The sequence below is a fragment of the Pteropus alecto genome, unplaced genomic scaffold (genome assembly GCF_000325575.1).
Source record: "Pteropus alecto unplaced genomic scaffold, ASM32557v1 scaffold8, whole genome shotgun sequence".
Taxonomy (NCBI): Eukaryota; Metazoa; Chordata; class Mammalia; order Chiroptera; family Pteropodidae; genus Pteropus; species Pteropus alecto.
In genome coordinates, this window is record NW_006494609.1 from 3,587,347 (window position 1) to 3,610,367 (window position 23,021).

General features: G+C 42.2%; 3 protein-coding genes across 16 annotated transcripts in view; 2 read left to right on the forward strand and 1 right to left on the reverse strand.

Annotated features, from left to right (window-relative positions):
• FLVCR2 (feline leukemia virus subgroup C cellular receptor family member 2) overlaps positions 1-3,825 on the forward strand; it is a 49,396-nt gene extending 45,571 nt beyond the window's left edge. The window contains exon 10 of the mRNA XM_006925462.3: positions 2,058-3,825. Within this exon, the coding sequence (XP_006925524.1) occupies positions 2,058-2,132 (75 nt within the window). The 3' untranslated portion in view covers positions 2,133-3,825. The remainder of the gene's footprint in view (positions 1-2,057) is intronic.
• Positions 3,826-5,757: 1,932 nt separating this feature from the next.
• ERG28 (ergosterol biosynthesis 28 homolog) lies at positions 5,758-14,350 on the reverse strand. Of its 3 annotated transcripts, XM_015599733.2 has the most exons (6): positions 14,199-14,323; positions 12,449-12,617; positions 11,807-11,970; positions 9,339-9,429; positions 6,593-6,711; positions 5,758-6,501 (listed from the first exon to the last, which is right to left on the reverse strand). In XM_015599733.2, the coding sequence occupies exons 3-6, from the start codon at positions 11,937-11,939 to the stop codon at positions 6,422-6,424; spliced, it is 423 nt and encodes a 140-aa protein (XP_015455219.1). In that variant the 5' UTR covers positions 11,940-11,970; positions 12,449-12,617; positions 14,199-14,323; the 3' UTR covers positions 5,758-6,421. The 3 variants fall into 3 exon arrangements, with proteins under 3 accessions (XP_015455219.1, XP_006925525.1, XP_015455220.1); XM_006925463.3 differs by lacking the exon at positions 12,449-12,617 and having other exon boundaries at positions 14,199-14,350; XM_015599734.2 differs by lacking the exon at positions 12,449-12,617 and having other exon boundaries at positions 11,807-11,953; positions 14,199-14,334.
• Positions 14,351-14,661: 311 nt separating this feature from the next.
• Positions 14,662-23,021, forward strand: part of TTLL5 (tubulin tyrosine ligase like 5) — a 225,489-nt gene continuing 217,129 nt past the window's right edge. For 6 of the 12 annotated variants that reach the window (XM_025042041.1, XM_015599721.2, XM_025042044.1 and 3 more), the window contains exons 1-3: positions 14,662-14,809; positions 16,081-16,249; positions 21,483-21,589. In XM_025042041.1, coding sequence (XP_024897809.1) covers positions 16,176-16,249; positions 21,483-21,589 — 181 coding nt within the window. In that variant the 5' untranslated portion in view covers positions 14,662-14,809; positions 16,081-16,175. Of the gene's footprint in view, positions 14,810-14,895; positions 15,005-16,080; positions 16,250-21,482; positions 21,590-23,021 lie in introns of those variants that run through there. The other 6 variants (XM_015599727.2, XM_025042049.1, XM_025042050.1 and 3 more) reach the window with 2 other exon arrangements.

Below are 23,021 nucleotides of genomic sequence, written 5' to 3' on the forward strand. Positions count from 1 at the left end.
AGATGGGCTTCCCTTGCCGTGTGCAAGGAAACACGATGCCCTGAAAACCTTTGGCGAATATGTAGTGAGCCCGGGAAAAGGTGCCTGTACTAAAACAGGGTAGATTTCTTGTGAAGGAATTTCACTTTGGAATGTGACATATTGTGTCAAGTGATAGGAGATTTTGCTGTGTTTACTTTATAATCTGTGTTTACATTGGCAGACATAGGCAAACAAGAAGTAAAGGTTGCCTATAACCCTAGAGATAACCTAGTAATATTTAGTCCCCTTTTCTGTGTTTTCTGTGGGTATGCTCGTGCACGTTTGGTTTTCCACTGCTTGTTTACTTCATATAGCGTGACAACCTTTCGACACCGTTAAATCCTACCACCTCATATTTACGTATATATATTTCCCTTTTCTCTTGTTGAAATTTAGGTTGTTCCAATATTTCACTATTTTTGCAGCCAGATCCTTGTGCGTATAGACCAGGTTTGTTACTCAGGGTTGGAGTTGTTGGCTCTGTCACTTTCTGTATGGAGCAATGGAAATAGTACTGGTAGGAATAGGAGACAAGTCTGGTGATGGTTCTCAACTGTCCGTGTCCCTGGATAACTCGTTATGTGTCTCTGGAGCTCACTTGCACCTGGGGCAGCTTGGTATTATGGGGAGGTCAGAGTCATGCTGGGCCGACACACAAGGAAACCAGGGATGTCACAGAGCATCCCTTCTCTGGAGCCTGGCATTGCACACCCCATGGCGGTCAGCGTGAGACCTGCACATTAGCAACAAATTCTTTATCAGAGCCAGGTGAACACAGGGCACACAGCAGATCTGGCCGGAGCTGCTCTTTCTAATCAGTGAGGTGAAGAGTTTTGGTAAAAAGAGACAACTTCTGGGATGAGGATAACAATCGACCTTGACTATGAAACCTTGGTTTGGGTTTGTTTTTCTTCTAGTTGGTAGTTCTCAGCCACAGAGACAGTGGTTGTGCTTCCATTCTCACTAACCTGTGCTTCTGACTGTGATTTCAAGGTGATGGCTCTGGAGGAGGCAGGAGTGTGTATGTGTGTGTGTGCATGCGTGCGCATGTGCCAGAGAGACAGACTGCCTGATTGACTTAAGCTGCCTGAATGAAGGCTTTTCATGACTGAGGCTGACCTGGTGCCAAAGTTAGCAGGATGAGAACGGGAAGGTTGAAGGTATTGCCATTGCCATGGACTGGCCGACACACTCCCTGGGGGAAGCTCCATTTGTCCAATTGACAGAGGTCTCTAGCTTGACCCTGCACGTGTTCCTCCAACCCACAAGCAGTGCTGTACCCAAGGCCTTTCCCTAACTAGATGAACCCGGAGCTAAGAAGCAAAGTGCCCCTTAAAATAGCAAATGCCCAAGGTGGCAGTATGCACCTAGTGGCCCCACAAGATAATTTCTAGGCCATGTTTAATTGCATACCCACCTAACAAGTGCAACCCAGGAGACTCTTCTAATCCTCTGCCATCTCTCACCAAGAAAACTGAAGCCATAATGACCCAAAGTCTGTTTTTCTCTGTATAACGTGTAGCCATTGAGTTTATATATACAATTATGTATCCTGCCTTTATAAAAACGCGTTGTTGTATCCACTCCACGCACATTATAATATTCCTTATCCTGGGGGTTGTCTCCAAAGGGAGGCAGTCAGAAATTCTGAGGGAGTTTCAGACCCGGCACTTTGGACAGCTACTTGAAAGTCAGTCCAGGTGACTTTTAGGCTGTCATTCTAGGCAGGGAACATGAGGGGACAACAGTGGCACTTGGAGTGGGGTGATTTGTGGTGACTGTGGCATCACAGAAAGCTGGCCTTTTTGGTTTTTCCTTTAATGGCATTGTGATGCTGTGTGTGTGTTTAGGGAGCACACTTGTGCCAGGGACTGGTTACTTTTCTTGTTCCCTTTGTTTGCTCTTGAAGATGCTGGGTGGCCTCTGGCTCTTGTTTTTCCCACTGATTACAGAGTCACTGAGAGGCAGTTGCTCCAGCAAGGGTGGAGTCCTATGCCTCTTTACCCAAAGGGCTGCCTGCTTGTTTTGCCTTGCAGAAACTCCAGGAGGAGGAAGAGGAGGAGAGCAATACCAGCAAAGCACCCACCACTGTATCTGAGGAGCATCTCTGAGAAAAAAAGGTGGTTGCGACTCAGGGAACATGGGAGAACATCCCCTACCTCTTCAGTCAGCACAGCTCTCACTGCCACAAAGGTCTCTGCTGGAGCAGCTTTTGGAGGGAACTGGCTGGAATATTTGCGGCTTGGAATATTTGCGGCAATGCCTATGCCTCCTGGAACCCACTCAAGAGCTTCCAGGGTCTAGTTGGGGAAAATCGTGCCTTTCACCAAATGCAGAGTTGATCCCCGCCCCCTCCCCTTTTAGAGTCTGGGAGCTGGTGTTGGGAGAGGCTGGTGAGTAGTGGAGTCAGTCCTGGCTTGGCACCCTGCCTTCCCTCTTCACATCCATCCCTCATGGAGAAAGCCTGCAAATTATCACGGAGAGAAAACTTATTCAGGATATTAACTTTTTCTAGTGTCTTAAGACCCTTAGAAGCTCAGTTCTAAGGAGCGGCTGCTGTTCTGGACAAGGGTCATCCTTGGGTCATCAGACTGACTGCTAAGGTTCTGTGGGAGAGAAAGTACCATGAAAACAAGCAAGCTCCATCAGAACAAAGCCATCAGTACTCTGGGCCTAGGTTCTCTTGGCCTAATGTTGGGGTCTGTCTCCAAACCCTCTTTCCTAAGAGCTGATTAAACCAAACATCAATAAACTTGAGGAAAACTTTGTGGTGGCCATGAGGGAGAAACTGATGTGGGAGAGGTAGCCGCCTAGGTGTGTGAGGGTGCTGGGGGCTACATTCTGAAAGTTTGTGAAGGCCTGTGTTTGGAAACTCTGGTACCTTGATCTGAGAATGGGAGGTTCTTTTCTACAGAAGAAGTCATTGTCCAGGGACTTCTCTGTGTGTGTCACCTCTGCCTTCATCTGGACACTGCCTTGAAAAACTGTCATTGGCCTAAGTACTTGTTTTCTCTGGAGAGAGGGAAATGCCAGGCAACTTCCTGTAACCTTCACTGAAAACTAACTTTGATTCATTCCACCCAGAGAAAGCCGAAGCTGCTTCTGAGCAATGAGAGGACAAGGGCCGAAGGAAAGGGGCCCTTGAAATGGGAACTGAGTGGTCTTCTTGAATTAAGGGTACCCCACCTCTGGCGGGGACAGTATTTGCACACCCACCCCCTTCTAGCAATAATCTTTTATCAGATTCCCTTTAAACCAACCCAAGCTGACATTCTCTCTCCTGCCTAACCTGTGGCCTAGCTCTACTCATGGGTTTGGGTAGCACCTCCTGAAAATAAGACATTTTGGTTATTTCTCCTTTCATTGAGCAGCTGCAATCACAACCCCTGTGCTGTTTATCTGTAGCCAGTGCCCTGGACTCGGCATATCGGAGCAGCCTATGCCGGCAGCAGCACTGGGGTGCTTGGGTCAGGGGTCTATGTGTGTGAGTTTGTGTGTATCTGTGTATGTGTGTGTGCATACACTGTACATAATAAAAGAAGTTCACACTTCAGGTGTCAGGTTGGGGGTGAGGGGTGGAAGAGAGGTGGAGAGAAAGTGCCTTTTTGATAAGGAGAAAGTTGTTTACTCTTCAGCCCCTTCAAATGTATTAACAAAATGTTTACTGAATCCATTGCTTTATTTTAAAAAATGTGATTTGTATTTCCTATTTGTAAACCAGATGTTTTAAGGCAATAAAAGATTGTCCAAGTGGTCTGCCTTGCCATTTGATGGTGCAGAGATGGCTTTTGGCAGTCCCCATGAGATTATCGTACATTTCTGAGGACTGTGACTAAGGTGTGGGGAAGGGCTGGAGGGGTGGAGGGTGAGGGCTGGAGGGGTAGGCCTTCCATAGGTGTGGTCCTCTATTTACACAGATGTTACTATCCTAGTGAGTTATTTTTAAAAGATGAGGCTGTAAAGGTTACTGTTGGCCTACACGGGAGACTACAACTCAACATCCAGTACATGACCTTGACCGCTTTCCATCCTGTGTACACATGTAGGTTCACCCGAGTGTGACTGCTGATGAGAGAGCCCTCTGTTGTATCAGGCTCTGCCTCAAATGATGGCTGAGTGTTTGTTCTACAATCACTGTGACCACACAGACTTAATTTCCTTGGATTTTTCTTGGATTCAAACAGGCTTTGCCTAGTATAATGGCATTGAGACTCACTGCGCTGGGGAGCGGCTGCAAAAACAGGTGAAGCTTCACTCGCCGCCTGCCGCTCACTGTTGTGCTGCCCGGTTCTTAACTGGCCACGGACTACTACCAGTCTGTGGCCTAGGGGTTGGGGACCCCTGCTCTACATCATCTCTAGATCCTTTGGGATCTTTGTTTTTATTTATCTGGAATCACATTTCTATGATGCATGCCTAGAGAATCCAAGTCATCTTATGCTTCCATTCACACCTTTCTTGGGTTCCATGTGGATCTCCATTCAAATGTTACCTCTGTAAGATCATTGCTTTTCTTCCTGCTTCCTTACAGTAGTTGGTGAGTAAGGGAAAGACAGTTCTCAGCACTGGGCTAGTTTTCTAGATGTAGTAATGTGGGGATGTGAGTGGAATTGCTACAACCACTTCTAGCACCGTAAGTGAAGCCAGCCTGAGGATGATGCCAACACAGGCAGAAAGAGCCAAAAGAATTACAGAGAAATGGAGCTGAGTCTTGATCAAACCATTCCTGAAGCCTAAATCCTTTTAATGTTCCCATTTTGTGAGGCAATGTTATCTTTACTGCTTATGCTAGTTTTAGATTTTGTTCCTTCCACCTAGAGAGCTTTAACTGATGATTTCCAATGCCTTTAAGTATCAATTTCAAGCTCCTATCCCGCCCTTACCAGTCCCCTGCCTTCCTTTCTGGCCTATCTCCTACCTTCCACTTCCTAACTTCATACTGTAGTTACATTGATCCTCGTGCTGAACAAGACTGATCCTGCCTTCCCGATGCTGCTCCCTCTGCCCTGAATACCTGCTGCGTATAATACCAAGGCATTTAAGTCTCAACTAAAATCTTATTTCCTACTTCCTGGTAGTGTAAGTTATGCATTCCCTTTCCCTTCTTTACTATAATATTTGTTTTCTAGATTTCTTATCACTGTCTGAGTTGTCTTTCACTTGTTTGCTTATTTATCATCTGTTTCCTTGACTACTATGTAAGGGCCATGGGAGCAGGGTCATTGCCTGGGTCATTCATTGCTCTTTCCCAAGTGTCTGGCATAGAGCAAGTGTTCATTAAGCACTTGTTTAAATAATGAATGGGCTCTCAAGTCCTGTGGAACCCCTCGGGATTGTGCTGGGAGGACAGCTGTCTGCTCTAGGACATCGTGCTAGGGGTTCAGTGTTCTTTTCATTGTCGTGCAGCTGTTTCTTCTATGCTGCCCTCCCCTTTTTTTCTGTCTCTGCTTTTACAAGAATCTGTTTCTTAGGAAGAAAACAAGAAAGGGTCCTGACTATTCAGTTGTGAACCTAGAATCTTAAGGTGGAGAAGGAGAGGAGGAAGATTTGACTTCAAGGGAAATGAACAAGTGACAAAGGACCTGGAGGCAGCCAGGTCTGCCTGGGTTTTGAGCTGTCCTATTTACAACGGTGTATTTGATTAGCGAACAGCTGTGATTTTCCTGTGTCAGATCTAAGGCTCAGAGGAGGGCATGCGTGCCCTTGGCTCGAGGGAGGTCAGAGTACAAGGACTAATCAGAGCAGAGGTTTTTCAATTTATTACAAAATTTCTTACGCAAATACAGCTGACCAAAAGGTCTAAAAACAGCCCAGACTCTTCCAACCCTGATCCACCTGCAGATACAAGGATTAAGCCATGCTCACTCACAGGAGAGCCCTTCTTAGAAGAATCGCCTGTACCTTGGGCGGCTCAGAGTCTTGGGTCCAGTAGCAGAGAGGAGCCCAGCACGGGTGGACAACCCCTTGAAGCAGCCCTTGGTGGCAGCTGCTCTGGGTGAGGCAGCAGTTTTAAGTTTCATAGTCCACATGTTCCCATCACACAAGTCAAATCAAGGGATGGAAGTAAAAGGAAAAAGCAGAAGGCTGGAAAAGAGGGGGCAGGTGGGGGAAGGGCACACAGTGGGCTTCTGAGGTGCTGACAATTTCTTGATCTGGATGGAGGGACAGAGTAGTCACTTTAAGATAATTCTTTAAATTTTACATACATGTTATATACTTTCCTGTATGTATGTTATATCTTAAAAACTTTAAATGTAAAAAAACCCAAAACCAAAAGTAAAAGGCAAGTAGTGGATAAGGTGGCTAATGATGGAGCGGAAAAGAAATTAAAGCGCAGAGAGGATGAAGGGATAGGACAGCAAAGATGGAAGACGAAGTCTCGGAGGTGGTAATGCTGGCCTCAGTTTCTCTTCTTCTGTCTGGATACTGGTTCTACTTCTAGGTACTGGAGGCCAACTAGCATACCCAGGATTGAGAAACCTTAAATACAGAGAACAGATTAGTGTCCCTTGTATGTCTGTTAGGGCTAGGACAGTTCTCATGGGAGGCCGGGTGGTGGCTGCATGCTTACTTGCTACCATCAGGGGTGCCAGGACGCCGACTGTGGGAGCTGCAGTCCCATAGACAAACAATTCGGAGAGGAAATGCCCCAGGGCGAGGAGGAAGGTCCAGAGTGTGATGTGGTAGAGCCTACAAGGGGGCAGACAGAAATGGGAACTGAAGTACTGCTTGTTCTGTGCAGAGGAAAAGTCATGGTCAGACCTAATACAAACACAAACCCTGGAAGTGACTATGGCTAGAGGAAAAAGAGACTTGGTCCTGAGAAAGACATGGCTGCTTGATCACATCCATTTATTCTCTACTAGGGCAAAACTGAAGGTTTCAACTGCTAAACTCCGAGAATGGTCCAGGCACCCACAGTGGATCTCCACGTCTTAGCAAGGGTGTGAAGCCAGCTATATAGCAAAGCAGTATCTGGATTACGGCAATCCCACGAGGTGTAGATAATTTTGGATCAACCACGCTTACATATTCCGCTTATCACAATGGCTTGGCTCTGTAGTCAGAATCTACCTGGCAGGTGTTTGGCCAGGGTCTGCCCAGTGCTCCTATGATAGATGCCACAGAATAGATCTTAGCAAGGGTGTGAAGCCAGCTATATAGCAAAGCAGTATCTGGATTACGGCAATCCCACGAGGTGTAGATAATTTTGGATCAACCACGCTTACATATTCCGCTTATCACAATGGCTTGGCTCTGTAGTCAGAATCTACCTGGCAGGTGTTTGGCCAGGGTCTGCCCAGTGCTCCTATGATAGATGCCACAGAATAGAGGGCTTGAATGGGGGAATGAGCATTAAAGACCTCTTGGGGGCTTTTAGATGCTATTGCAATGTGGGCTGGTTATTTTGTGTCTTATCCTAGGAAAATGGTCAGATGAAGGACACGGTGATAACCTCATGGGAAGAGAACTTTTTCCTCAGCTTTGACAAAGAGGTGGAGAACAGACAGGTTACGGGATGATTGACCATTTGGATTGCTGATATTTTTTTTAACTAAAAAATTTTAAATTATGAAATACTCCAAACATGCAAAAAAAAAAAATTAGAGATAATAGGATACTATAGTTTACCCATGTGCAACCAATACTCTGCTCCATCAAACCTGGACATTTTGACATTTTTGCTTTAGATACTTTTTTCTAAGAAATAAAATATTGTAGATATCAGTTAAAGCATCCTGTGTATTCTTATCCCACCGTGATCCCATTCTCCTGCCTCCCCCTGCCCCAGAAGGAATCAATATCTTAAATTTCATTTTTATCATTCCTGTGCATATTTATATTAAATCCCATTTAATAAATATGTACATATGGGAGTTGACTTCGAGTTTCCAGTTAGGGAGATAAAAGAATCAAAGTGCACATCAGAAGTGCATGGACAAAAGTCCCAGGCTAAAAAGAGGTTGGAAATAGACATCGGCATTTGCCGCTGTCCTATATTTGAAGAAGGGGAAATGAATGGGTAATAGAGGTAAAGATAAGCCTGACTTGTTTTTGCTCATTCCTAAAGCAAACAAAAGATACACTCCTTATACCTATCAGCAATTTTCATCATGACAAAGGTCTTTAAAATGATTCCATCCTTATTCCTTCCCAGTCACCCTGAGAGGTAGAACAGATACACTAGTTTCATTTTATACATGAAGAGACTGAGATGCAGAGAAGGTATATAATGAACTTGCTGCTACCAAAAAAACTGAAACCAGAGTCCATTCTCTTGTTTTCATTCTCAGGCCTCAGGCTGTTTCCACTAAACCACATTGTTTCCAAAATTATATGTCAATCTAGAACAAGTAAACCACAGTTTCAAGTTAAAAAAATTAAAAAAAAAAAAATACTTGGAGAGATAGCAGGGCGGATAGCCCTGCTTCAAATCCCATTTGAGTCAGTCTTCCCCATTTTAATTTAATTGGGTCTCTAACGTGTAGATCTGCAAAATCAGGAATGAAAATCACTACCTCCCAGGGCTGCTAGGAGGAGGCTTAATCAAGGTCACATAGATGAAAGCTCTTGGCACAAAAGGAGGGGCCCAGTAAATATCATTACCTCCCCTCCTCCCCAGATGCTGAGAATCTAGATAAGACAAAAATATTTTAGTGTGAAGTTGGCGTTTCGGTGGCCCCATCCACTGACCTGAGCAATCTGCACTTTGATTGTGGTGATGACTATAGTTGGGAACAAGGCTCGAGCCCCCTCCAGTGGCCAGCACCAGTTACAGCATTCTCTAGACAAGAGACTAGGATTGTCTGCAATTGTTCCTTCCACACTAGTCTATTTGAATACCCTAGAGGCAGAATACAGAAGTCCTGGGTTCTCTTTCACCCTCCTCTGCATAAACATACAGCAATTACTTGTGGGTTCCTTTTTTAATGGATGATTTCTGATCATTCCTTGCTTAAGGAGGAATGTGAGAATAAGGTATGTGTGGGTGGCTGCTCTAAAAAGAGCACACTACATCTTTAGTAGAAGAAAGGCTGATTCTTTAGTAAAGAAGAAGGGTATGGTGCAGGCCACTGGATCATGGCACCGCCAGTGTGCTCTGTCGGTTCCAAAGAATTTTCAAACTTTAAATATCTGTTAGGCCTATTACTTTTTTTAGACCTGGATGGAACAGAACCTGTTAACGTTTTGTTATCTGTATTCTAGGCTAATATGTATCAAAATAAACAGGTCTCCCAGAGGAGGACCACAGTGGGTATGCTTAGCACCTGATTTACAACCAAAGTTCTACTAAAGCTCTTCCTTCCCTTACATACGTCTTGTTGTGGATGTCAATGGCACAGAGGCAGCGAATCACTGATGAAAGTAGTGTCCAGATCCCAAAGGTCCGAGCTTGGAGGCCATTCACTATGTAACAGAAAAAAGCAAGTGTGTTGAGAAAGGGAAGGTTAGGGTTCCCTCCAAACTCTTCCTACTTCACTGGGGGCTCTGGGGAGGCAGGACGCCGAGCCTGAACTACCTTTGGCTGGGCAGAGTGGAGGGTCTGGTGCTGCTCATGGGAACGAGGAGGAATGGAAGGAATTCCAAAATGAGAACTGCTCAGCTCCTCTTCAAATGTCTATAGCTGGGCAGGGGAGTTCTAAGAGTGGAAACCCAACAGAGTCCACTTGGATGTAGTAGTTTATACCTCTGCCCTGGAAGCTGCTCTGGTATTGGTGAAGCCCAGCGTACCTGGATCAGGACAGGTTTGGGGGAATGTCATAGAGAGTGGTCCAGCAATACAGGATACCTGGGAGGTCAGTAGACTCTTAAGGCTGTTGTGGGAGAGAACTTGGAATACTGGGACCTATCTAGATGACTACATCTCTTAAAGACCTAAGTCCCTGGGTCTTCTTTTGAATCCAGTTCTATATTATTCAAACAAAGCCCAAACCAGGCTGGTTTCCTGTACACAAGGTAGTGGAACAAAGGACTGTTTCTTTAGTGTTTGCTGAGGCCACCCTGCTCTGTTCGTGGCTTTGTCCTGACTCTGCTGCAGTAAATGTCTTATCCTGAAAGTAAGGATGGTAATCCACCATAACAGTGGTTCTTGAACCTGGGCATTTAGTAGATCAATGGAAAACGTTTTATAAAATTACCAAGATCTGGGTACCAGACTAATTAAATGATACTCTCTGGAGGTGGACCCTGGGCATAAGCATTTTCTGAAAACCCCCTCCCTTGGTGATTGTAATGTACAGCCACTGATCTAAGGCATTCAGTGGTCGGAATGCGAAAATAGTAACAGCAAAGATACTTCCTTTGCTGGTCTATTAAGCAAGAGAAATCTCAAGGGACACGACTGAAAACTGAAGTTTACTTGGGCTTTAAGGATTTTCCAGCCTTTGGAAAACCAGAGTGATATTAATTTCACGACTTGATGACCTCTGGATAGTAGTAAGGTGAGAAAAAATCACGTACGCCAACCAAATATTTAGTGGTTAGCTCCAGTGGGTTACATTCTTTATAAATCAATTTGATAGCTCTTCTGATAAAAAAATGAAGGAAATTTCTGTAGTTAGAGAGATACAAAAGTGGAATATTTCACCAACCCTAACCAGATGAGGCATCAGGTGAAACTCTACTGCTATGATCAGCAGAGTACTATGACAGTCCCCGCATCACCAAGGAGGAGGCAGTCTCTACTTCTGGACTGGATACACACAGACAGACAGACACATACCACACATACTTCTTTTGCTCAGCTCTACTGACCTTCAAAAAGTCACATGACCCCTGGGCTTCTCTGTCTCAACTTAAATTCAAAGGGCTAGATCAGATAACCTCTAAAACCCTGTGAATCTAGACAGGATTCCTGGACCATGTGAGGGCAGTGTTTGAGGGTGAAAGTGGAACCGTCCTGCTCACTCTTCTAGGTTCTATACTCCTACTGTATTTCAGCTTTGTTCAAAATGAGCCTTAGCCTATTTAGTTTCATTTATACCCAGATGTTACAGAAAATGAGCTAGGTCAGAGCCTGAATCTGGGTTAGCTATAAATGTGACACAGAATTGTCAGCTGCTGTGAAATGCTGCTGCAGCTCAAGCTACCCCACGCATCAGCGCAAGGAAGCGCAAGTTGAAATGTGAAAACACTCTGAGCAGAGAGGCTCAGGAAACTGGGAAAGGCAACCATGGGCCTTATGAAGTTTCATTTTGAGAGACCAACTTGGAGGGATCTTGGATGTCTTCTCAGGGACTATGTCATTGTTTGGGAAGACTTTAGATCAGTAACGCTCCATCTGCAACATGCAATGTAGCTATGAATCCCATGACCTGATTTCTCAGGAGGGCTGAGATAACATGAAAAGCTTCTTTATGGCTTTCTAGTGGGGGCATCCAAGAGTCACCAAGTAACTCTCTTTCTTCATTTGTCCTTGTAATGTCTTTCTTTCTTTCTTTCTTTTTAACAGACTAATTGCCTAGGGCAGTGTAAAATGAATAAAAGGTATTCAGAAAATCTTTGGGGGAAAAAAGGGCTAAGTACTATCCACAAACTCTATTACTCTAGTGGCTTCCAAAGGCTAGAGTAGGCAGCATCAGAATCACCTGGAAAGTTATTAAAAAATAGATTCCTAGACCCATCTAGGGGTGAAAGTTTCAGTAAATAGTTTTAGAGAGGGAAATGGGCACCTATGCTTTGTTCATTTGTTTGTAAGTTTCCTAGGTTATCCTGATGTACAGCCTAGTGTGGGCACCAGAATTTATGCCACTCCTGCAAAGGATGCAGTTCTTTGACTTCTTACCCAGGTCTGGCTTGCCGGTGTAGAGCTTTTCATAGAGAAAGGTGTGGTCTCGGAAGCTTTGCAGCGTGTTCCCCATGGCTATGATGGACACCATTACCAGCCAGCTTCGTAACACATTCAGAAAACGGCTCATGACTCTCCTCAAATCTGAGAGGGTTTCTTGTCTTAGTAAAAAGGCAAAGGACATGAGACAACAGACTACTTCAACCATTAGCTCTCTCATCTCAGTACTTAACCTGTGTCCCACTCATGAGGGCTGTACTAAGCTTTTTTGGTCAATCACTTCATAAATTCCTCTGCCAAGTCCCCTAGGTTCATCTGTCCCCAGTTATCTTAAAGTGTCACTCTTACACAGGGTTAGCACTCTGCTTTTGAAAATTTGCCTTAAGGCAAAGTATGATGACCTTTACCCAGAGTGAGAAAAGCTAAATAATGCAGTGGGTAGAAATGACAAACCCAGCAGAAAAACTGGAGAGAAGAAAGGGAGCAGAAGAAGAGGTGTATAAATATTATTATAAAGTAAGAAAGTGGATTTCTGTGAAAGACTTGCAGAAACTGGTTTCACTAGTTAGTCATACTAATAGTGGTGAATCAACAGTATATTTTCCAATAAGTGGCAATTTTCCCAAAATATTATCTTACATCAGAACTCTTCTCTTGGCTGCAATCAGTCCTTTAACACCTTTTCATATCTCCTGGTTTCTCATGTCATTCTTTGTAATACAAGTGGCTGAAAGGTGATGATACACCTACTAAGAGATACCTTCCAGGCTATTGATGACATCCTTCCAAGTGCACAATTGAGTGGAACCTATGGTGTGAGGGGGCAATATTTACATCCTTAGGTTTTTGTCTACGCTGGTTCTCAGGTATACTATGCTCTCTAAACTAGAATAATAATCTAAAAGTTAAAAATAAATAAACTGCTGTGACTTGAGAACTAGTATGCAATTATACGGGGAAGGAAATAGCAATGTTGGCATTGGGATGCAAGATAAATTATAATAGCTGATAATTATTGAGCACTTGTATGTGCCATGCACTGAGAGAAGCACCTAATATATATTGTAGGTGCTATTAATATTTCCATTTTACAGATGAGGGTTGGCACAGACAAGTTAAGTGATTTGATTGAGGTAACACAGCTAGTATATGGCAGAGCTGAGATATAAAGCATAGTCTGTTGGATTCTACATTGCAATACCACCTCACTGTTTTCAGAATAGTTTGATGAAGTTTCCATTTTTGAGGAAGACAGTCAAGTTGTATGGAAAATACACTTAGGTTATGTACTTTTCTTTAAAAAACCGCTAAGATCAACCCTTGCTGAGCATTGATTTCAATCAGCTTGACTTAAATAAAACCTACGTAGATAAAGAATCTAATAATGGAATTACTTCTTCCTATCTTCATTACTTTTTTTGGGGGGGGGGCATGGTTTATCTGTTGTCAGATTAACTTCTTGGAGTTGACATGGTGACAACTTATCAGGCTTCCTTTGACACTATGGCAGTGGATGTATGGTCCTACACACTACCCAGATGAAACAGATATTAAAGTCAGCCATGGCTCAAGACAGTGTAAAGCACCAAAACAACAAACAAAAAAGAGCTGAGAGAAAGGATGAATGGATAAATCGCTCGAGGAAAGGTGGATCACAACAGTGAACTTTGTCGAAGTCCAAAGAGAATAGGACTCTACTGGACATCACTGGCAGTTACAGCCTGGGCCAGGATGCCCCCTATCCTCCCTCATCAGGACTCAGGTTCTCTCTTCCCAGGGTCAGAAAAGCTGCATGGATGTCCCCTCTTTTTGACAGAACTGATGCCTTCCATTTCACAGAAGCTCTTAGAAATCCCAATTGATAGCTGATGAGGGCAGAGCCTGAGCATTTTCCTGAACTGCTCTACCAATCCCCCAACCCCATTTTCCTAAAGCTGAGGGCCTCCTAGAGTATGCAACGTCTAGTCTCAAATTTTGCCCTGGCCCAGCCCAGCAAAGATGTGGTGTTAAAACTTGAGCCGAGAGAAACGCAATCTTATCTTGCCCCTACCAATTAGTAGCTGTGTGACCCCGGGCAAATCATTTACACTTGACAGCCTAGGTTTCCTCACTTGCAAATTGGAGATTTAAAAAATACTTATCTCAAGGGTTTTTGTAAGAACTACAGGAGAAAGTGAAGGTTCCTTGCACCGTGCTAGGCTCATAGTGGTCGCTCATTCGTTCATCCATGCATTCGTTCCCCGAACCTATCAAGCCTTCATTTTCTTAGCTCCTCCTTCTCATGTTCTCTCGAACCCCTTTTCCCCCAAAAAGCTACCTCTCCCTGGATACCCTCAATCAGATGCCACACAGACACCTACATCCTTCTTCTCTCCCATATTCTCCTTACCTGGCGACTGGAACCCAGCGCAGCAGCACCAACAGCAAAGACGCTACCCCAAGACAGCTCTAGCTAGAAGTCTACCTGAGCCATTTGTTCCCGCCCCCTCCTTCATTCGACTCCAGGATTGGGCCGTTTCCCTCAGTCCTCGCTCTGATTGGCTGTTCCGGTATTGCTCAAGCAGGAGATGGGGCGTGAACCCCTTTACTGCCAATCACCGGATGCTCTTGCTCAAGTCTCAGCCCCGGTACGCCACTCACGCAGTGAACCCGCCTGTTGAGTGTGGCGGAAGACCTCCGGGCTTGGCGTCAACCCTTTAGGGGCGGAGGGCAAAAAAAAAAAAGCGGAAAACCGAAGTCAAGATTCTTCTGCTGAGAGCGGGCTCCGAGCCCGCGCTGCGCGGCGGTGACGACATTCGTCCGCGCCCACAGTCGAGCGTTGTCGGCGCGGGGTAGCGGGCGCCTGCGCAGTGGCTCCGAGCGGGCGGTTGCTTGTTGGTTGTTGTAGTAACCGGGGAAGCAGCCGTCCGCGGCCGCCGTGCGCTCGGCTGGCGAAGGAGGGAGCTAGGCGCTGAGCGCGGTCCCGGCCTGCCCGCCCCGAGCCATGGGAAGATGAGACAGGTAAACGTCTACGCCGGCGCACTTCCTTACCCGAGGGAGGTGCGCTCCTGGGTCTGGGCGGGTGCCGGCCGCTGCACTTCCCTCTTAGAGTCCGGGAGCAGCTGTTGGTTTCCGGGCGCGCTGGGCTGAATCGCTGCGGCAGAGTCGCCCGCGTCCTTCCCGTGGGGAGCATTTAAGGAACTACCCGGGATTGGGGTGAGCGAGGGCTGAGAGGCTGATCCCTATAGTGCGAGGACGCTCCTTGGGCGAGTGTCCTTAATCTTCTTCCGAACGTCCTGTCTCTCCCTGCTCTGCAGGCAGCGCAGGACAGGTTGGCATCCCTTCCTGGTTGGAGGTTTTGTTTTGTTTTAATTGAAAGGATATGCCAACATTTGGGAAAGATCGAGAAATCCCATTGGGAATCCGCGGAAGAACGCCTTTGGAGGTTGTTAGATATTGCCCGTTCCGCTGAAGATCTGTAGGGATCTTCTGGATCTGCATTTTTAGGTTCTGTTTATAACTTATATAGAAAAAGGAAGTTTGCAAAGATTGACATCAAGTGGTTATCTCTGAATTATGGGATTATGATCATTTAAATATTTTAGTTTTCTTTATCTGTAATTTCTATTCCTTCCTCAACGAACATTTTTCTTATGGAAAAAATATTTGTTAGAAATTGGAAATATGCTAATTTTCATTTCTGTTCGAGATTCGGGTCATAGTTTGTGGTTTTTAGCAAGGGAGAGTAATTTTCGAGAGAGTTAGGAAGGACCTTTTTTCCCCCTAGATATTTATGACCTTGATTCAGGAGAATTTATTAATCTTTTGGGTCAGTGGTTGAATTTATTTTAGTGAAAACATGAGGATATTTTTACCCGTATGCTTGTCATGGAGGCTAAAGAAATACTTGTAAGGATCTTAAATCATGAGTTTTTACTTTTAACCCAGGTCCGGTTTTTCTAGCAAGGAATCTATGTTTAAGGCAATAATTCACCTAACTCAGACTTTCCTAAAAGTTAAGTAAGTCTTACCTTTTGGTACATGTTGGATATAGTATTTAAAAGAAAGATGAGAAACTCTAACTTAGTACAGTTCTTCAAATACATAGAGAAAAGACAGTCTGGGGAAAAAAGCTTGATTTGGTGGGAGTGCGTATGTGAAGTATTGTGATAAAAGGTAAGGCTAGAGATTGGGCACCAGTTAGGTAAATATTTTTATTACTTGAGAGATCATCAGCAATAATCAACCAATAGATAACTGCATGTGTTTCAGATCTTTTGGCTTTCTTACAGGAATCAGTGCCATCCAAATTGTTTGATCCAGTCTATGTGCCAGGAAAGGTCTCTGAGCCCCCCGTCTGCTGACTGCATGACAAACCCTAAAGGAAATGCCAGTCGTGATGGCCCGGGACCTGGAGGAAACAGCATCATCCTCAGAGGATGAGGAGGTGGTAAGCCAAGAGTAAGTAATATCAAGCCTGCTTTTGAACCTTTTTTTCCTAGGATGGGAAATAGTTCTCTTTTACTCTTGTACCCAATATCTTTCCTTTGGTATCGCCTGACTCTGGTTTTAGCTTCTACCCATGATCTAATTCAAGAGCTTATTATTTGGTCCCCATCAGCTATCTGAAATGAGATAAGGCTCGGGACTCACGAGTGAACATCAGCTCTAGATTTTGCAGGTAGTAGCTCTCAGTGAACTCTAGATCAGAGCTCCTAACAAAGGAGATTTTTAACCTTTTAGTTATTGAAGAAAAGTAAATCTCCAAACTCTGTGACATTGGTCACGTTACTTTCTCAGAAACTTTTACAATGATAGAATGATGAAAATATGGAGAAGTCAGGTGACTTACCACAGTAACTGTAGCAGGACATTAAAATTATATAATGGAGCCTGTGCTCCATCTATTGAACCACATTGTTTCCTGAGGTTTTTTAGGTAAGAGTCAAGTTTCTCGATTGCTGGGTTCTCATAATAATAAAAATATGAATGCTAACGATACCTGCAGCTGCTATAGATGATGGTAAGGGCTTTAACTACTATATCTCATTTAATTTGGAGATGTTATTATTCCCACTTTATTAAACTCAGCCTCACGAATATCAAAGTACTTGCTCAGGGACTCAGAGAGAGTAAGTGATGGATTGAGATTCAGACCTAATTTTACTGAATTTTGAAGTACTTCACTGTTTTGCCTCCTTTAACATTGTTACTTAACACAGAGAACACAGAGAAAGACTTGCTTAAAGTTAAGATTAGTTTTTAAGATTTTCATCAAGTTCTCTTGCATATGTGTGTGCTGTGTAACCTGCAAAATGGGGATACTATCTCTCAGGCTGTTTTATAGGGTTTATGGTTAGAATCAAATAGAATAATGTGTATGAAATTACTTTGTAAATTATGAAGTACCATACAAATATAAGGCATTATTCTTACTGGCACTAATATTGAATTATAAGGTGGAAGACTACATTATCTAATAAAACTTTAAAAAATTATTGAAGCATTATTAAAATTATTAAAGCTTTGGGGAAAGACTTCTCATTACTTTTAGGTTACAGAAAATAATAGAGATATGACATTATATTTGGGTCATTCTCATTTAGGATAATTAAATGGATAATTCCCTCTGGCTACTTTGCCTTCTTGTGACTTTTTGCTTTCTGTATGCTGCCTCTTACCCATTTCACAAATTTTCTAACTGCTTCAAGTATCGGTCTTTCCAATTTCAAGATCATTCTTTTACTCCATAGATAGCTCTCTTATTAGTGGGCTTAGAGGTTGGTCCTAACAAGTATTAGGTTGAACTGTATGAAATTATCGTTTTCTTAGGTCAAAAACAGTCAAATATTGACAATTTCAGTTGGTTCAACCTAGTATTATTGTAGGTACTCAATAAATACTTGCTCATTGAATGACTAACCAAATGAACGAATAAATAGAGGCTTTGTGCTATAGATCACATTATATTAGGCGTTCTTAATTTTTTTTAATGCTGTGGATCCCCTCTCAGAAAAATATTAAGTACTTAAAATAAAATACATATCATTACAAAGAACACAAATTACATTGAAATGCAGTTATCATAATTAAAAAAAAGACTTGTGATACAGTGATATGTGCTTTCTCATTAATACATTAAATAAGATTATTCATGTAAAACATGAAGAAGTTAAATTTTATTTCCTAAAGACAACAGTAAGAAGACTGTTTTTGCTTAGTTTGCATAAGATCAGCACACTATAGGGTGGTCTTTGAGTAACACTTGTAATTGGGGAATACCGGGAAACATCATACATATCTGGACCATCAATGTGAGATGTCACCATTTGGTAGCTGAACAATTGCCAAATCATTCATTGTCCAGACTCATCACAGGTGACTCGTCACAGATTGTGATCACAGGTGATCTAGTGACAAGTTTAATAACTAACATAACTTAGCAGTAGTGATACATGTAAATGATATTTTAAGATACTGGCATCGACTATAAAATGGTATAAAAATCTGTAATTTCGAATAGAGTCAATAGCACAGATAATGCTAATACTGCTGTGCTTTGCTGCCTGTATTTGTAATTGAGAAATGTTAAATTTGTAGAAGTTAGTGAAAATAAAGGTATAATCCCTACTTCTCCTCTTCCCCAGTCCAAATTCATGGACCTTCTCTTCTCCTTCCTTTCAAACTCCTGTTGATTTTTGACTGTTAATCTTGTTCCATCAGGTCATTGTGTCTTTGAAACACTTATTTTATACATTAGGAATCTTAAGTTGGTCTTGTTCACACTTGGAGCAATAAGCTTACATTTAAAAAGTTTTGGAAGTTAGATAGGCCTTAAATCATCTTCAGGATTTTGATTTGATCCAAAGATACATATCCATGGACATCTGTTAATCTGCTCAGATCTCTAGCCTGTATTAAAGTATTAATGCCTTGCAGTCCTGGACTTTAGGACTAGAAACTGTCCAGGCAGTACTTGTTTTGCATGGCATTATTTAAAATAGTAAATGTAAAAGGGGTTCATTTTCTATATTTTCCTTAGGGATCCCAAATACAAATTTATGTACAGATGTGGAAACTTCCATAAAAGGATTTGATACAAGATTTCTTTTGTCTCTGAAAAAATAGTAACTTTAATTTCTATCATAAAAGCTGGCTTTATATCAGGTGAAAAGATAGCATTTACGTGGAAAAAATAAAAGATTATCAATAAATGATTTTACAGTGAGTGGCACAGGAGTTCGGAGAAAGAAGGCATCACTGTGGAGGAGCTGGGGAAGGCTCTGTGGAGCTGGTGAGACGAGCTAGGCTTTGGAAAGTGGGATTACATGTACAGAGAGACTTGGGGAAGGCACTGATATGAGTAATGCATGGAAGCTTTGAATTATGTAGGTGGGATCCCAGGAGTGAATAATATATATTCCTCGTGAAATTGCTCCTTAAAAACCAAAACGTTCTTAGGCTTTCAATAAGATAAATCATAAACCAGGTCTACTTTGGTAATTAATCGTTCAAATACTTTGTTCTTTCATGCCTATAAAGCATTTTTAAAAAATGTATACCAGTTTCTAGTGTGAATGAAAATTTAAGGTCCCAATTTTCAGTTCTCTAATCATTTTGAATCTTTTCCCTTTAGCACCACCTGGTGGGAGCATGATTTTAATGACAATTTAGCATCTGCCTTATGTGTGTTTTGGTTGACCTTACTGAATTAATAATTTGTCTACTATCTCTTATCTTTTCACAGATTGTAAGTGAAAAGATTTCTCTTGTCAGGGATTTGGGTTTCCACAGATAGCAAAGTTAGGGCCTTGGCTCTTCCCAGCTGTGTATCTGTTGATTGTGTTCCTGACTCTTGTGAGACATTTTAAAGTTTACTGCAGTAATCTTTTGTTTGTAAGTGTTAAGGGACAGTGATGCCGTAACACAGTTTGTAGCTAGTGCTTGATTGACAAGGAACTTTGGATAGTTTTCAAAGTTTCTAAGATTTTGTAGTTTATATTGCTTACTTTTCTTCTCTATCCTCTGACTGAGAAATACAGTGGAAAATTAAAATTGGAGGAGATCACAAGAATTATTTGGCCCCATGCTTATGTCTTACAGGTGTTTAAGATTAAAACAAGAAAAACACACAAAAAAATCCTTGCTAGAAAATGCATCCTATAAACACCATTTCTCACAAGTGGGCACTATAACTCAGATCAAAGAGCAAGAACAATAAGCATCCACATTCCATTTCTAGAAAACAGGAAATGAACTAAGTATGGTGTTCTTTGTTTTCCTCACTAAAAGGCTTTTGGTGGTGCATCCCAAATCTAAAGACTGTCATACTTCTAAGATTGGCAGCCTGGCAGCCTGTTAATTCAGAGTGTGGATCTTTTAAACTTGGGCTGGGAGGGTCTGATTTGGCCTTGGGATTTGTGGTATGGCCTTTGTTAAGGGGTGTGGTCATGTGAGGTTTTGAGAGCAGCCTGAATCTTGGCTCAATAGATCTTACTTCATTGAAGAAATTGATTAGTTTAAGTTCCCAAAGATTTGAGTTTAAGATGTTCCATATATAGAATAGCACTGAAATGTGGTTAGGGTGATGGAAAGGTGGAAAGAGCACAGACACTTGGGTTCAGATACCTTTCTCTTACTCAACCTTGGGCAGATTACGTAACTTCTCTGAGATACCTTCAGCTCATAGTGTGGGCAAGAGGGTTAAGTGAGATAGCTTGTGAAGGCTCTTAGTTTAATTCCTGGCTCATAGGAGGGACTCTAGTCATTTCTTTTTCATCCTACCTCCCTGTGCTAAAGAGGTTGAAATCTCTTATCTGCGAGTAAATATGTATCGCCTGAGATGGATTAAACTGAGATTTCCTGAGGATAGGAAAAGAGGATAAAGTCAGAGGTCCTTTTCTGGAGGAAAGTATCTCTTGGTCCATTTAGTGTAGGCTTTCTTTAAAATATGTGGCTTTAATTGGGGTATTAGTATTTAGGGTTCCTAGCTCAGAATCTTAGGATGGGTCATCAAATTGGCTTAAAGGGACTATAGGGTATAAAGGGGATATATACATTATTGTGAATATATTAGTTAGAATTCTTTAAGTATTCTGGATGTTAAAATATAATTGTCCTAAAAATAAAGAGAATTTATTAACTTGTATTTAGGAAAGACTTGATGCTTCAACTCCAAGTGTGCCACCCAGGATCTCATTTATCTCATTTTTCCTGTCAGGTCCCCACTGACTTCCTTCCTTACCAACAGCTTCAGGCTCTCCTGCCAAGGTCACAAAATGACAGTAGCACTTCCAGACCTCTCATTCTCTTACACCAAGAGAGGCCATTTCTTTCTTGAGCTGCTAGAGAAGAGAAGGAAAGCATTGTTTTCTCAGAGGGTCTCACAACATGTCACCTGACCCTCAGTGGCTCCATCTAGGTTATGTGCTCACCCCTGAAGCCACCACTATAACTGGGGGATGGAATACCCTGATTGACTGATATCAATCAGGGCCCATCCCTGGATCAAGGATGGAATTAATTTTCAACAAACCACATGGCTAAGAATGGGAGATGAATGGTTTCCCATAGGACGTTTAGGGTTCTTGTTTCAGAAGGAGGGGGAAAGTTGCTAAGTAGCCAACCATAGTGATATATTTCAGCTGTTAATTCAAATTTTGAGCTATAAATAAAGCCTTTGCTGTGGTTGTAGGGATCATCCATGTATCATGTGGACTGGAGGCTGCAGGAGAATTCCAGTTTTGGTGTTCCATGCTGAGGCAATTCTGACCAAGGACAACAATATTCGAATAATTGGAGGTGAGTATGACCTCCCTGACAGGAGGCAGGGCTGGGGATGGCCCTGACAACCTTGTCTTGCAGAAGTTGATATCACCTATAGATAGGGAAGTAATCATAGCCGTCAGAAGAAGCTACTGGTTTGTTATACTTGAAAGGATTATTTATGATTTCTTGGATTGTTTTCTGCATATTAAATTGTTTTTACTTTTTGATTTTTTTTTTCAGAATTATGTATATGTTTATTATTATTTTTTTATTCTAGTAAAATATACAAAACGAATTTTACCATTTTAACCATTTTAGAGTGTACAGTTCAGTGGCATTTAGTACGTTCACAGTGTTGTGCAGCCATCACCACTGTCTAGTTCCAGAACGTTTTCATCCTCCCAGAGGTAATCCCATTAGTCAGTCACTGTCCAGCCCATCAACCCTTACTCTACTTTCTTTCCCTGGATTTGCCTGTTCTGGATATTTCATATAAATGGACTTGTACAGTATGTGGCCTCTTTCAGGTAGCATAATGTTTTTAAGGTTCACCCACGTTGTAGCATGTATCAATACTTCATTCCTTTTTATGGCTGAATAATAGCCCATGTATGGACATACCACATTTTGTTTATTGATTCATCAGTTGGGGAATGGTTGTTTCTACCTTTTGGCTATTGTAACTAGTCCTGTACATTCAAGTACAAATTTTTGTTTGAACACCTGTTTTCAATTCTTTTGGATATATACCTGGGAATGGAATTGCTGGGTCATATGGTAATTCCATGTTTAACTTATTAAGGAACTGCCAAAGTATTTTCCACAGTGACTGCACCATCTTATCTTTTTACCAACAATATATGAGAGTTCTCATTTCTCTACATCCTCACTAACATTTGTTATTTTCTGGTTTTTAGGTTATAGCTGTACTAGTGGGTATGAAGTGGTATCTTACTGTGGTTTTGATTTGCATTTCCTTAATGACTAATGACACTGAGCATCTTTTCATGTACTTGTTGGTCATTAATATATCTTCCTTGGAGAAATGTCTATTCAAGGCCTTGGCTTATTTTGTAACTGAGTCTTGTCTTTTTGTTGTTGAGTTATAAGAGCTCTTTGTACGTTCTGGATACTAGCCCCTTATCAGATATATAATTTACAGATATTTTTCCTGTTCTGTCTTTTCACTCTCTTGATAGTGTTCTTTCATGAGCAAAAGCTTTTCATTTTGATAATGTCCAATTTATCTTTTTTTGTCGTTTATGCTTTTGGTGTCTTATTTAAGAAACTGTTGCCTAACCCAAGATCATGATCTCTATGCTTTCTTCAAAGAGTTTCATCGTTTAAGCTCTTATATTTAGAGCTAAATGGTCTTTGAATTAATTTTTTTATATAGTGTGAGTTAAGGATCTGTCTTCATTCTTTTGCATATTGATATCTAGTTGTCCCAGCACAATTAGTTGAA